This window comes from Eschrichtius robustus, chromosome 2, assembly GCF_028021215.1.
Source record: "Eschrichtius robustus isolate mEscRob2 chromosome 2, mEscRob2.pri, whole genome shotgun sequence".
Classification (NCBI taxonomy): Eukaryota; Metazoa; Chordata; class Mammalia; order Artiodactyla; family Eschrichtiidae; genus Eschrichtius; species Eschrichtius robustus.
Window position 1 is genome coordinate 126,335,490 of NC_090825.1, and position 16,109 is coordinate 126,351,598.

The following is a 16,109-nucleotide window of genomic DNA, read 5'->3' on the forward strand; positions in this document are numbered from 1 at the left end:
GGGTTCAGATCCAGATTCTGCCACCAGCTGTGTGAGCTTGGGCAGGACACCATGAAATCAGGACAGTACCTCATAGGGTTGCTGTGATAATGCACGTAAAGCACTTAGCTCAGTCTTTGTTGTTTCATATATTACTGATGATCATGGAGAGCGTCAACTACGCTGCCCTGTTGCTCAGAGGACCCCAGTTAGTCTGCGTTATATCAGAGATGCACTTGTGCGCCCTCTGGGAGCAGAAGGGCTGCAGCTTATGCAGCAGAAAGAGCCCTAGACTAGGGGTCAGGCGTCCCGGCTCTGATGCTGTCTGTAGCTGACTCCAGTGACCTGGCCCTGTCATTTCTCCTCTCTGACCTCTGTCTCCTCATGTAACATGGCCAAAATAAAAATAACAAACGAGAGGCGGGTGGTGGCACAGATAACATGGATTGGGGCATGGTGGGTTTCTCAAGAGAGAGACTAACTGAGCCAAAACTCAAAGAGAAGTTCCAGATTATCTTTTGACAATTGAGTAACTGTGACCTGTCATATTCCCACCAGCTGGGGAAGTTAGGAAGGCATGTATCTGCTACACCCCCCATTTCTCTGCCTGAAAACACGATATGTCATTTGTCCCGCACCTATTTATTGAGCAGCTAGGATATACGAAGCTCCGGGCTCTGGCCTGGGTATGAAGTCACACAAGCTCCTATGGGGCTGTCCTGAGGGCCAAATGCCATTGGAGGTGAGAAGCACTTTGTAAAGTATCACTCGTCACTTGCCAGGGTTTTTTATTCCTGATGTCATTTGGGAATCCCGGGCTCATCAAAGACATCTTGTTGGGCCTTTGAAAGCAAAGGACTTACCTTGTAGACAAAGGTGCAAACGAAGTCAATGAAGCCGACCTGAAGCTTGGGGAGTTCGTCCGCCTTGTTTCTGTCCATCATGGGCTGTCACGGGGGAGAAAGAGTTAACTGCACTGGGCTCCTCCTGGCCTGATGCAGCAAGGGGACCCACCCTACCAATGAAACATTCTTCCAAAACAAAAACCCTCTAACTGGTCTCCCTGTGTCTGGTGGGGAGCTGGCTGACAGTTCCAGCCAAGTTTACTTTCAACGTCGATAGGTTCTCAGCTTTACCAGGTCATCCCCTTGCGTGGTCTCTGCTGTTAGAACAGAGCCAGGGGAGGTGGACTCCTAGACTGTCGGAACTGAAAGGGAAATCTAAGTTTTGGCGTCCACTTGTCAATCACTACTTAGCTGAGTGTGCTAAGGACACATAGCTTAAAGCAGGGTCCTCAAACTTTAGGAGAGAGCACATTGCTGGCCCACCCCCAGAGTTTCTGTTTAGGTAGGTCCAGGGCGGGTCTGTGGATTTGCATCTGTAATATGTTCCCAAGTAACGAGGTTGATGGTGGTCTCCAGGGACCATACTTTGAGAAGCACTGCATTAAGGAAAGGTCATCTCTGTGGTAAGGTCACACATCCCTGTGTCAAGGGTGAGGAGGCACATCTCTCCATCACGGCAAGGTCACTGCTCTCCACCAGGATGAGATCACATGCCCAATATCAGGCTGAAGTCCCTTCTCTACTCACAATGGGATTCTGTTGCAGCACCGTGCGCTCCAGGTCACCTTGTTCCCAGAATTCGGCAGCAACCAGTAGAGCCACCTGCAACAGGTAGACACCCGCCATGGAGTCAAGCCCCAGCCCCAATCCTCCTACCCCTGCTCCCATCCCATGTGGGTTTCCAGCTCAGCAAAGACATAAACCCCACTCCTGCCCTGCCACCCCACTTTATGTCATTATGGGAGAGGTCCTCAGGTGATTGCCATGTCTTGGCAGAGGAGGATGGAGCAAAGGTGGGCTGCCTCAGGACCTGGAGAATCCAAGCCACATTAGCTGCTGTCACCAGTACTGGGATACTCCTTCTCTCGGGTCAGGAGGAGTGCATACCTTGCTCTGCACCTCCCAAGGCTTGGTGATGGCTGAGAGATCACAGGCGGTCATCATCATGGCCCTGTACACAAGTACACCATCCATCAGTCCGGAGCCAGTCATGGCTGTATATCTGGTTAATTCCATCTATCTCTCCTTTCCTGCCCCTACTAGTAGGTGACCTCATCCCATGGTGAGAAGAGGGTCACTTCCCCATTGCATCTGAAGGTCAGGCTTTGAAATCAAATAGAGGTTTAAATCCTGCCTCTGTCAGTTACCAGGAGTTTGACATTGAGCAATTAAACCAACTTCCCTATGCCTCAGTTTCCTGTCTGTAATAATAATGGTACTTCCCTCATGGAGTGGGTGCAAGATTAAATGAGATAATGTGTGTAAAAATCTTAGCATGGTGCCTGGATATAGTATGTGCACAATAAACACTGGCGATGATCAGGAACATATATTGGGTTTCTATTATGTGCCACACACTGTTCTAGGCATTTTATAGACATCAATTTCATTTAAATCTCATCACATCCTCGGAGTTCCTTCTCTCCCGTCTAATATAGAACAATGTTTCTCAACCTGTTTCTCATCATCCTCCCTGCTCCACTGTCAAAGAGATTTTTTATTAGACATTTTTTCTGTAATCGCTGCACCATGAAATTTTAATAACATAGACATACTGTATATCTGTTTGGAGGGCCACAGACCATTGTAATATCTAAGATTTTTTGCTCCTCTCCCAAGAACCGCTTTTTGCCCCATTGAGTAATGCATGATGCAGGGAGAAGGGCGACCCTGGTCATTGTGAGGAAGCATTACGTTAAGAAGTAGTGGAAGGGATTGAGGAAAGAAAGAAAGGGTTAAAAGATAAACTTTTTTTTATTTTTAATATTTTGATTTGGATTTCTTTTTTTTTTTTTTTTTTGGCTGCATTGGATCTTCACTGCTTCTCATTGCGGTGGCTTCTCTTGTTGCAGAGCACAGGCACTAGGCACACGGGCTTCAGTAGTTGTGGCACACGGCCTCAGTTGTTGTGGCTCACGGGCTCTAGAGCACAGGCTCAGTATTTTTGGTACACGGGCTTAGTTGCTCCGCAGCATGTGGGATCTTCCCGGACCAGGGCTCGAACCCGTGTCCCCTGCATTGGCAGGCGGATTCTTGTTTTTTTTTTTAAGAGGTTTTCTGGCTTTATTTATTTATTTATTTATTTATTTTTGGCTGTGTTGGGTCTTCGTTTCTGTGCGAGAGCTTTCTCTAGTTGCGGCAAGCGGGGGCCACTCTTCATCGCGGTGCGCGGGCCTCTCACTATCGCGGCCTCTCCTGTTGCGGAGCACAGGCTCCAGACGCGCAGGCTCAGTAGTTGTGGCTCACAGGCCTAGTTTCTCCGCGGCATGTGGGATCTTCCCAGACCAGGGCTCGAACCTGTGTCCCCTGCATTGGCAGGCAGATTCTCAACCACTGTGCCACCAGGGAAGCCCAGCAGGCAGATTCTTAACCACTGGAAGGTGGATTCTTAACCACTGCGCTGCCAGGGAAGTCTCTAAGAGATAAATTCTTAAAGGAGTTTCACAATAATAGGAATATAAGACAGGTATTATTACATAGGTAGGTACGATATAAGACAGAAGGGAGGGGACATGGGAAAAGAATTGGAGAAAGAGGGGGAATTTGAGAATGTGTTTCAGAATCGGGGTGTAGTGGCATGAGCGTCTGGGATGGGAATCCTGGGCCATGTACTATGGGCCTTAATTCCATGCTGGGGAGTGTAGGTGTATCCAATAAGCAGAAAGAGCTTTTGAAGGTTCAGGGCCAGGTCATGACCTCATCAGAGCTGCTTGGCAGCACCTGTAGGATGAAGCAGACAGGAGAGGGAGGAAGGAAGGAAGATGGACGTTGCAGCAATGCAGGCAGGATGGCAGGAGGGCCTGACCTGCAGCAATACCCGCGGGCTGGAAGAGCATGGGGTCAAGCTCACGTGGTAGGTAGAGTCAACCCGACTTGGTGAGATGATGGGCATGGGCTGGGGAGGGAATAGTTGGAGAAGGTTGGGGCTCTGAACCTAACTAGTGGCTTGGATGATTTTACAATTTACCAGCTGTATCTGGCATAGGTTACGTAAGCTGGTCTGGGAGGCCTGAAGAGTTATGAAATATTAACAGGTTTAACTATCTTTGATTAAGTAAACCCTCAAAAACTCATAGAAATCTTTAAGTAAGTAAGTTTTCAGGAATGCATACATCTCTTAGAAACACCTTTATACTTTGTAAGAACTTCAGAACACATGCCTGATGCTTCATGTTGTGTTGTAGACGCGCTACGTTTACCATCAAACACATTAAGCAAATGAATGCTTGGCTGTGAATCCAGTAGTCACTGGTTCCCTGCTACCCGTCAGTGTCTACATTTTAAGCCCACAGGTGTGGCTTCAGGAGAGCACTGGAGGTTTACTTTCCTTGGCTGGAGAAATCATGTGAAAATCACTCCCAGCAATTAGGGAAACAACTAAGTGTTTTAGAGTTAGAGATTTGGTACGTTCGTGGGATGTGGCGGGGAAGGGGGCATGGGGGACACACCTGCACACCAGAAAAGCCAATCCAAAGCCTCGTGCCCTAAAGACAAGGCATTACATTCACTTCAGCACCACTGCCTTAGGTGTTCCGAGGCCAAGATGCCATGCTACGCATTAGGGATCCAGAGAGGCCTGCAGGGAGCTCATAGTCACTTAAGGAACATAGAGGGGAAAATAAACACAAAAACTGTTATCACAATACGCTAAGTGGGAGGGATGGCAGAAAGAAGTACAAGGTGCAAAGAAATAAAAATCCAAAGGTGAGAGCAACTAGCTCGGTGCAGGGGCCTTTGGAGAGGTGACAGTGAGGCAGGGCCCTGAGGGGTGCATAGGAGCTCTCCAGGAGGAGGGAGAAGAAAGGGTATAGTGGGCAGAGGTGTGGTGGAGGGTACACGGCATTGCCACAGGGCAGAGGGCCATCCAGCAGGTGACCGTAGGGAGCATTCATCTATCCATCCTTGTATGTGTGTGCATGCCAGACGTCAGGCAGGGGCTGGTTCACAGCATCCTTGCTCTCAGAGAGCTGGTGTTGGGGAGTCACACATGTATCTCACAAATATGTGTAAATGTGTAAACAACTGAATACTCTGAAGGAAAGGAGTTCTATTCTAGGAGATAATGTAACAAGAGAAACTGACCTAAGTCTGGGAGGTCAGGGAGGGCTTCCCTGAGGAAGTGGCCCTGGAGCTGATATGTGCTGGAAGTATAGCAGTGAACTTGGTGACAAAGGCAGTGGGGAAACACATTCCAGGCAGAGAGAACATCTAGCGCAAAGGCCCTGGTGGAAGGAAGCCTGGCACACTCAAAGAGCTGGAAGGGAGGAAGAGCTCAGGGAGCAGGTGGCAGAGGGGGTGAGAGGGGACCCAAGAGTTGAGCAGGGCAGACCCACAGAACCCAGGCCGTGGTGAGGGGACATCTTTATGCTAAGAGCAACAGGAAAAGCCACTGAAGAGTGGAAGGGGTCACATTTGCATTTTACAGAGAACAAAGTGGCTTCGGTACGGAGGGCACAGAAATGCCAGCCGGGAGCCCAGTTTGGAAACCATTTCAGGATCCAGACAAGAGATGGACGTGGCAATAAAAGGAAGTGTCCAGATAGACAAGGCATTTAAGAAGTAAACTCAACAGGGTTTGGGGATAGATTAGACGTGCAAAGTGAGGAAGAGGAAGATTTTAGGATGAAAGAGAGTAAAGGACAACAGGGTTATTATGCAGAAGAGAGCAAGAGTAAGTCATGAAGACTTGCTGAGAAATTTGAACCTTAGCCCCAAGGTAGGTGAGAGTCATCAAGAGGAGGGGGTGGAGTTGAATGGGAGAACAGTATAAAACTCTGTACAAGGCTTTGGAATTAGAGCAATTAGATCCTCACTCTTGTCCTTACTTGCCATATCTAGGGCAAGTGACTTAATGTCTTTGAGTCTTTCTCTGTTCTTTGGTGAAATGAGATAAGCATATTAGGTTGGATCATATGAAAATTCTGATTTTGTGGGTCAAAAACTCGTTAAGTCAGCAGTTTCACAGGGTTCAATGCAATTTATCTGTCCTAGGGGTTACTGTGACCATCACATAAGATGATTTTATAAGTGCCCCATGGTCCTCATCTTCATCATTATCACCTTCATCACAATCACCAGGATGGGCTCCCGCTCACCTGGCCCAAAGCAAACGTTCCTTCCACTCAGCTGGGATGCTCAGCGGTGCTTCTCCCTGACCCTTGGCTGACCCCTGAAAGCATCCCAGCCACCCTTGCGAGGCATTCAGATTCTTCCTGGAATTACACCTGGCCTGGAGGCTGTAGCCTGCGGGGAAAGTTTGAAGGGAGCCTGAGAAATCTGTGGGTGTCCGGGAGAGGGGTGGGTTGACTTGGATTCCAGTCCTTGATGTTCCACGAATGCCCGTGTGACACTAGGTAAGTCACTGTGTCTCTCTGGGCCTCACTTTTTTCATTTGTAAAACGCTAAACCAGGAGCTGGCGAACTTTTTCTGTAAAGGGCCAGATAGTAAATATTTTAGGTTTTGCAGAGCATGTAGGCTCAATAGCAGCTACTCAGTTTCATCATCGCGATGTGAAAGCAGCCATAGATAAGTCAAGACAAGGTCAGTTGGCGCCTGGCATCCAGTCACCGGAAAGGTGACTGTGTAGGTGACCGGTGAGGCCTGAGCTGCGTGGCCCAGGGCTTGAGAGAGGTTGGAGGTTGTTAACTCACCAAGCACACTTTGCTGAGTGCTTACTACATGCCAGGCCCCAGATAGATTCTGAGGATTTAGGATTTAGGAGTGCCGCCCTGGAGGCATTTACCATTGAAACAACTCTTAATCCATTAGCCCCACATTGTTGGGGATTTATGAGTTTTGGTTTGCAGTGTTTTCGGTGTCTTTGTGGTTTTCATACTTTCCGTCCAATCCTTCCCAAAGCTCCACTCTCTTGAACACAGTGAGTGCCTAACGTCAGATAGCGGCTGAGGTTGGAGCCGCGATGAGCTCATTGGGTTTAAAGTGGCCCTTAATTGCTGCTTGACTACAGCTGCTTGAAGAGAGTGATTTAGGATTTTGAGAATCTTGGCCCCTATTTCATTATTTGCGGGTGTATATTAGAAGTGTGTATTTAGTACAGTGGTTGCCTTTTGGATTCAAGCACAAACAATGTTTCTAAATGCTTTCTTTGGAGGGGGGATGTGGGGGAGAAGGAAGGATTTATTACTTGCAGCAAGTAAGGAGAACACCAGGGATCTTTTCCCAAAGTAGTGTCTCCCCCAACTGCAAAATTGGGGAAGTTTTAAACTAAGGGTGCATGCGTAAACTAAGGGTACATGAGAAGGCTTAAGCAGAGGAGAATTCAGCATAGAATCGGGGCGAAGGTAGACAGAGACCAAGCTTTAGTTGAAGTCAGGAGGGTCCACATCATCATTCCATCCTTCGCCCGGGTGGGGGCCTTAGTTCCTGGTGTCAGGACTTACTGAAGCTCAGGTTCTTTATGTCTCGTGGCAGAAAGAATTCAGTGGGAGACCAAGTGATAGATAAGAAGTGGATTTATTTAGAGAGGTACACATTCCATAGATGGAATGCGGTCCATCTCAAAAGGTGAGAGTGGCCCTGGGAGAAACAGTCCAGAGACAGAGTTTGGGCCATGTCAGAGGGCAAGGGGCTGTTTCTAAATTCTTAATATTCATTCCTAGATGGATGAATGGATGGAAGGATGGATGGGGGAGGGGAGGATGGGTTGCTCAGTAAAAAAAAAAAGACAGGGTCACTTATCTCTTAGGCAGTGCCTAGGGTTCAGGATACTTTTAGGGGCCCATGAAAACATTTAAATCTTAATTTCTTTTAAAAAAAAAGAATATAGTAATAGTAAATTTATGAATAATGAATGACTTCAGCTGGATTATATTTGTCTTTATACCAACACAGTCATAAAATATGGTTTTTATTTACTTATTTAAATGGAGGAAGAAGCCATGAAGGCAAAAGTGCCTATGACCCACAAAAGTCATAGTGTGGCCCTCCCGACAAGAATACCATTTTATTTATGGGTACTAAAATTTGACTTCTTATCACTTTTATTTGTTAGGAAATATTATTCTTTTGATTTTTTTTTTTTTTCCCAACCATTTCAAAATGTAATCACCATTCTGAGATCGTGGCAGGTGGCAGGCCTCACATTCTACCACTAGAGGATCTCTAATCCATGCACAGAAACCTTCCAGTGTATGGTTTGGTCAGACTATCCAGTGTGAGACCTGCAATTAGGTGGAGACGTAAAGGGTTTAATGACAAGTGGAAGTCACACCCCGATTCTGGAGGTACTGTAACATCTTGGTCCTACAGTAAACACACTAAAGTGGGGTGACCCAAGAGATAGCAATGCAGGAGACTCACAAAAGTCAGTCGGCTTAAGATGCCTCAAGGGCTGAGGTGGGTACTCCAAGATAATCAGAGCACAGGAGGGGGGTGTTGGGTTTTTTCCTCACAACAACTAATTCTGTCACCAGCTAGGAGTCCTCTGATTCGATTCAATTCAATTCAATACAATTCACTTCTTCTTTTTTTTTTTTTTTTTAATTTATTTATTTGGTAGCTCCGGGTCTTAGTTGCAGCATGTGGGATCTTTTAGCTGCGGCATGCGAACTCTTAGTTGCGGCATGTGGGATCTAGTTCTCTGACCAGGGATCGAACCTGGGCCCCCTGCCTTGGGAGCATGGAGTCTTAGCCACTGGACCACCAGGGAAGTCCCAATACAATTCACTTCTGACACTAGCGTCGGACTTCACAGGTTTGAGGGCTTAGTCCCACAAGGCTACCCTTGCTTCAGAAGTCAGCTGCAAGTATCAGGTTCCCAGGTTACCCACACTTCTGACTTGACTGCAGAGTCAGGGGGTTCCCACAGTCCCCAGATTCAAAAATTTGCTAGGACAGCTCATAAAACTTCGGAAAACTCTTATTATACAGGATATAACTCAGGAATAGCCAAGTGGAAGAGATGCATAGGAGAAGGTATGGGGTCGGGGGTGCCTACAGAGCTTCCATGCCCTTTTCAGACATGTCACCCTCCCAGCACGTAGATGTGTTCACTGACCTAGTAGCTCTTTGAACTCTGTTGTTTAGAGGTTTTTAATGGCACTTTTACCACATCAGCATGATTTATTAAATCACTGGCCATTGGTAACTAATTTAGTCTCCAGTCCTTTCCCCTCCCCAGAGGTTGGGCTGGGGCTGAAAGTTCCAAGCTTCTAATCAAGGCTTCATCTTTCTGGTGATCAGCCCCTACCCTGAAGCCCTCTGGGGTCCCACCAAGAGTTGCTTCGTTAGAACAAAAGACACTCCTGCCAAGCCTATGACTCTTACTGCTATCAAGGGTTTTAGAGCTCTGTGTCGGGAAATGGGGACAAAGACCAAATACATATATCTCTTTATAGCACAGGAAAAGCCTAACACCGTACCTGCCGTGAGCAACGCTGCACAGCACTGAACGTGTCTCAGCTCGGCCCCTGTGATAATCCATAAGGTAGGTACTACCAGTATCCTCTTTGAGCAGATGAGAAAACTGAGGCACGGAGAGGTGAAGTAAACTACTCAAGGTCAAACAACAAAAAGTGAGAGAGCTGAGACTTGAACCCAGACTCTCTGGTGCCGAAGCCACAAGTGTGTAACAGGTACAATGCACCCAGGTATGAAGCAGCTCTAATTATGTGTCTAATCTCCTAATCGATGGACCAACTCCAAGACTGCTTTACAGCAGTGGTTTTCAACCGGGTGCAGTTTTTGCCCCCGGGGATATTTGGCAATGTCTGGAGATATTTTTGCTTGTCACAACTGGAGAGGAGGGGCTGTTACTGGCTTCTAGTGAGCAGAAACCAGGGGTTTCATCTAGTAAGTGAAATCTTAAAATGCACAGAATAGCCCCTATAACAAAGAGTTGTTGTCCCCAAATGTCAATAGTGTTAAGATTGAGAACCCTGCTTTATAGATCTTCAATCTATAAAGATTCAAAGAATAGATCTATATAGATCCTCTTTATAGATCTTTATAGATCTTTTTCACTGAGAGCCTAGCTGAAGAATTCTGAAAAATGTTTACCTTCTTGAACATTTTTAAGTTGACATCTTGCTATTAAAATGATTACATCAGGGGTTCCCTGGTGGCACGGTGGTTAAGAATCCGCCTGCCAATGCAGGGGACACGGGTTCGAGCCCTGGTCCGGGAAGATCCCATATGCCGTGGAGCAACGAAGCCCGTGCGCCACAGCTACTGAGCCTGTGCTCTAGAGCCCACGTGCCACAACTACTGAAGCCCACGCGCCTAGGGCCTGTGCTCCTCAACAAGAGAAGTCACCGCAATGAGAAGCCCGTGCACCGCAATGGAGAGTAGCCCCTGCTCGCAGCAACTAGAGAAAGCCCACGCACAGCAACGAAGACGCAACGCAGCCAAAAATAAATAAGTGAAATAAATAAATTAAAAAAATAATGATTACATCATTCTTTAAGTATAAAGGCATCTAAATAGCATAGCATTTTCATATCAACCATCAGCACATCACCCATTTAAAAACAAAGAGACAAGCTTTTCTTTAAGAGTCTGGAATTTTAAAGACTGAAATGTAGGATCAGAAACCATAAAACTCCTAGAGGAAAATATAGGCAGAACACTCTTTGACATAAATTGTAGCAGTATTTTTTTTTGGATTGGTCTTCTAAAGCAAAGGAAATAAAAGCAAAAAATAAACAAATGGGGCTTCCCTTGTGGCGCAGTGGTTGGGAATCGCCTGCCAATGCAGGGGACACGGGTTTCAGCCCTGGTCCGGGAGGATCCCACATGCCAGGAGTAGCTGGGCCTGAGCGCCACAGCTGCTGAGCCTGCACTCTGGAGCCCGTGAGCCACAGCTGCTGAGCCCATGTGCCACAGCTACTGAGCCTGCGCTCTAGAGCCTGTGCTCCGCAACGGGAGAGGCCACCACAGTGAGAGGCCCAGGCATTGTGGCGAGGAGTGGCCCCCGCTCTCCGCAGCTGGAGGGGGCCCGCGCACAGCAGCAAAGACCCAATGCAGCCAAAAATAAATAAATAAAATTTAAAATATATATATTAAAAATAAATAAATCAACAAATGGAACCTAATTAAACTTAAAAGCTTTTTCACAGCAGCAAAGGAAACTGTTGACAAACCAAAAAGACAACCTATAGAATGGGAGAAAATATTTGCAATCGATATGACCAATAAGGGGTTAATATCCAAAAATGTAAAACAGCTCATACAATTCAACATCAAAAAAGTAACCTAAACAAAACAAAACTAAACAAAACATCCTGATTAAAAAATGGGCAGAAGAACGGAATAGACATTTTTCCAAAGAGGAAATGCCGATGGCCAATAGGCACATGGAAAGATGCTCAACATCACTAATCATCAGGGAAATGCAAATCAAAACCACAATGAGATATCACCTCACACCTGTCAGAATGGCTATCATCAAAAACTAAAACAAAACAAAACACAAATAATAAATGCTGGAGAGGGTGTGGAGAAAAGGGAACTCTCGTACACTGTTGGTGGGAATGTAAATTGGTGCAGCCACTGTGGAAAACAGTATGAAAGTTTCTCAAAAAACTAAAAATAGAACTACCATATGACCCAGCAATTCCACTCCTGGGTATATATTCAAAAAAAACAAAAACACTAATTCGAAAAGATACATGCACCCCAATATTCATAGCATTATTTACAATTGCCAAGGTATTGAAGCAACCTAAGTGTCTGTTGACAGATGAATGGATAAAGAAGATGTGGTATGATATACAAGATAATATTACTCAGCCATAAAATGAAGAAATTTTGCCATGTGCAGCAACATAGATGGACAGTATTATGCTAAGTGAAATCAGTCAGAGAAAGGCAAATACTGTATGATGTCACTTAAACGTGGAATCTAAAAAAAACAACAAACTAGTGAATGTGATAAAAAAAGAAGCAGACTCACAGATATGAAGAACAAGCTGGAGATATAGTGGTTACCAGTAGGGAGAGGGAAGTGGGGAGAGGCAATATAAAGGTAGGGAATTAAGAGGTACAAACTACTATGTAAAAGATAAGCAGAGAGGCCGCGATAGTGAGAGGCCTGCACACCGCGATGAAGAGTGGCCCCCACTTGCCGCAACTAGAGAAAGCCCTCGCACAGAAACGAAGACCCAACACAGCCATAAATAAATAAATAATTCCCATTTAAAATACAAACAACGTTAAAAAAAAAAACTATTAAAAAAAAATAAGCTACAGGATATATTGTACAACACAGGGAATATAGCCAATATTTTATAATAACTATAAATGGAGTATAACCTTTAAAAATTGTGAACCACCATATTGTACACCTGTAACATATTAATACTGTACATCAACTATACTTCAATTAAAAAAAAAAGTCTGGAATTTTGCATTCTTCCTTTACTTCATAAACTTGTATTTCCAGTTGACTTCCCCCACAGATTTTTATCCTAATGTTTTGTATGTGTGTGTGTGTGTGTATATGTATGTATGTATATATGTGTATAACTGTATACATATCACAGATAGACATTCAAAAAAAAATATATATGAAATGTATTGATTACCCTTTCATACTTATTTGCAACCAAATATGTCCATTAGTTGAAATTATATAACTAAACAATGCTGTCTTTGACCATAGGTCTCCAAGTGTTGAAAACTTTTCTTTTGGATTGAGTTATTATTATTGCATGCTTAACCAATACAATAAAATATATTACATATTTTTAGAAATTATTAAACACTCAAATATTTTTAGAAATTCGTCTATTGATGAGATAGGATGGGACTATTTTTTAAAAATCAGTTAACAAATTGGGAATTCCCTGGCGGTTCAGTGGTTAGGACTCTGTGCTTTCACTGCTGAGGACACGGGTTCAATCCCCGGTCTGGGATAAGATCTCGCAAGTCGCGTGGTGCAGCCAAAACGAAAAAAAAAATCAGTTAATGAATGAATACTTCTTATTGCAAGACTAATTAGATGCAATAATTAGAAACCCTGGGAATGGAAGGAGTTTTGTCACAATGTCATTCCATTCTTTAAATTCTTCCAAATTATCTATCAGAAGCCCTCCCTTGGGTTTATAATGCCACGATTAAAAGAAGCTTTGAGGACACCAGTATTTATTGTCCCTCTGTTTGATGCCCCAGAGGTCTTTGCACCATAGACTTCAAAAAAGGGCGAGTTTGCCTTTATTTTGTAACGTGGGAGAAGAGTGAGGAACTGACCATGCCTCACCTACTGTGCTTTCTCCAGAAGATAATGTGAAGAGAGAGAACACTGATTCCCTTGAGGCCATCCAAGCCTATATTTGTCTTGGAAGGCTTTGGGAGGGGTATGTGTGCTCAGTGAAGACTTCCGCTTAAGACTACCTTGGCTTTTACAATGACTGAAGAAGTCCTGCCTCTGGCTTTTCAAAATTTTTTGAAACCCTTAATATCATTTCTTTGTAAAGTCTGCATGACATTGCGTTGTGTGAAAATACCATAATGTATTTAACCTGGTCCCCCATGATGGTTATTTAAGGTTTTTTCAATATTTTTTGTGATTACAAATAATGCTGCAATGAATAACTTTGTGCATACTCCTTGAAGCACGTGTGGGAGAAAATCTGGAGGGTAAATCCTAGATGTGGGATTGCTGGGTCAAAGAGTATGGCCGGTTACAATTTTGATAGGCATTGCCCTCCGTAAAACTGTACCTACTGGGGAGTTCCCTGGTGGTCCAGTGGTTAGGACTCAGTGCTCTCACTGCCATGGCCCGGGTTCAATCCCTGGTCGGGGAACTAAGATCCCGCAAGCCGTTTGGCGCAACCAAAACAAAGATAAGCAAACTTTAAAACACACACACACACACACATACACAAAACAAAAAAACTGCACCTATTTACATTCCTACCACAGTGAGTAGGATTGCCTCTTGCCCCTCACTCTGCCCAACACCATGTGTTAGCAAACATTTAATCTTTGCCAGTAAGAGGGATGAACAATTATATCTCGAGGTACTTTTATTTTGCATTTCTCTCACTATGGGTAAGGTCATCATCTATTCATATGTTTACATCCCATTGTAATTCCTTTTCTGGGAAATATCTATTCATGCCATTTGCTCTTTTTTCTGTGGGATTAGGCTTTTTCTTGAATTGTATTAACACTACTAAGGAAATTAGCTCTTTTTCTGTCAGAAGTGTTGCATGTATTTTCCCCCAGTGTATCATTTTCATTCGGACTTTAGCTATGTGTTCTTGTGTGTGGTGTGCAGAAATCTCTAATTTTTATGTAGTCAAATTTATCGATCTATTCATGACTTGAATTTTATGTCACACTTTGAAAAGCTTACTCTTTTTAATTCTCCCATGCTTTTTTCCTCTTTCCATTTTTTTTGTTTGTTTTCTCATTATTTTAAAATCCTTGATTCATCTGGAATTTATTTGCTATAGGAGTGAAATAGGGATTTACCTCTGTGGTAGAATATGAAATATATGGTAGAATATGAAATATATTTGGTTTTTGTCCCTGGTTCCTCACACAGAGCTCCTAAAACTCTTGAAATTTCCTGAGTGATAGGAGTGTCTTATCCTTCCCAAGAAGCCCCCTTTGGATTTATGCTGATGAGGTGATATAGGGCGACTTAGGGTAGGGTCCCTAGGTGGGTTCGGGTAGGGCTGGTCATCAGAAAGACCAAGTGAATAGAGGGATGGAACTTTCACCCCCACCTGCTGGCCTCTTGGAAAGGGTTGGGAGGAGCTGCAGATTAAGTTTTATAAAAACTCTTGAACAATGAGATCTAATAAGCTTCAGGGCTGGTGAATACACCCCAGTTCCATGGGGATGGAAGGCCCTGCATTCAGGACCCTTCTGGCCTTACCCTATGCACCTATTTGGCTGTTCTTCTGTATTCTTTATAATAACCTTTATAATAAACTGGTAATGTAAGTAAACATTTCTCTGAGTTCTGTGACCCACTCTAACAAATTAATCGAACCCAAGGAGGGGGTCATGAGAACATCCAATTTATAGCTAGTCAATCAGAAGCACAGGCAACATGGACTTGCCATTGGTGTCTGAAAGGAAGCCAGTCTCGTGGGGCTGAGCCCTTAGTAAGTGGGGTCTGACACTATCTCTGGGTAGATAGTGTGAGAATTGAGTGAAATTTGTAGGAGAACCAGTCAGTGCTCACTGAGAACTGGAGAATTGCTTGCTGGTCTTGGAAAAAAACAATCAGACCACCTCATGGTACCAACACCATTTATGAATTTACACCTTTCTCCACTGGCAGAAAATCCACTTTTAGCATAGGCATTGTCTTTTGAGTCTGTTCATTGACCTGTCCTTCTCATGCCTAGGATTGAACTGCCTTCAGTTCTACTGGTCCCTATTATTTCCTTTCTCTTTCAGAATTTTCTGGCTCTTTTTGCATACTTATTTCTCATAAGGATTTTGGAATTGGCTTCCTAATTCTCCCCAAAATAAAGTCGATATTTTCCTTGGAATCACTTTAAATGAATAACTAAATAGGGAGAATAGACGGCTTTTCTAATAATAAGATCCCCTGTCCAAGAACTTGGTGTTCTTTCCAGTCATTCAGTTCTTCTGCAGCACCATTTTGAAATGTCCAGCAGGGCAGCTCCTGGTCTGCCCGGGAGCAGCTGTAGCCAATTTGTGCCTCCTTGTGCAATGGTGCAGGTCACACTGCTCCCCAGGATGGGAGGACCTTTGGGGAGGCCTGCTTGGACAACTTCAAAGCTGAGGGAAGGACAACTGGCCACTTGCCTAGTCTTCCCTGAGCCTGTCCCAGCAGCTGCCCCTTCTCTGTTGCAGGGACTTGTAACATTTGTGACTTAATTAAACCTCATCTCCACAGAAGCATCTGGGGATAAACTAACAACACCTCTTTGGGTACTGGGTCAGGACTTGTTTCCTTTGACATCAACACCCAGGACCTGTCACAGGGGAGCCAGGGGACCCATTGGCTTGGGCCACATATTCAAGAAAAGCCTCAGATTTACACTTCTCACCCCATCATCAATTGAAGTGAATCATGGAAGCACACTGAGAGAAACTAAAAGAAGACATTCACCAGAAAA

General features: G+C 44.6%; 1 protein-coding gene across 2 annotated transcripts in view; it reads right to left on the minus strand.

The window, feature by feature from the left end:
• The window catches only part of PDE6A (phosphodiesterase 6A), a 65,558-nt gene that overhangs the window by 1,532 nt on the left and 47,917 nt on the right, over window positions 1–16,109 (minus strand). For both annotated transcript variants that reach the window (XM_068534549.1, XM_068534548.1), the window contains 3 exons: window positions 1,932–1,995; window positions 1,572–1,646; window positions 843–926 (listed from right to left, as the gene is read on the minus strand). In XM_068534549.1, coding sequence (XP_068390650.1) covers window positions 843–926; window positions 1,572–1,646; window positions 1,932–1,995 — 223 coding nt within the window. The remainder of the gene's footprint in view (window positions 1–842; window positions 927–1,571; window positions 1,647–1,931; window positions 1,996–16,109) is intronic.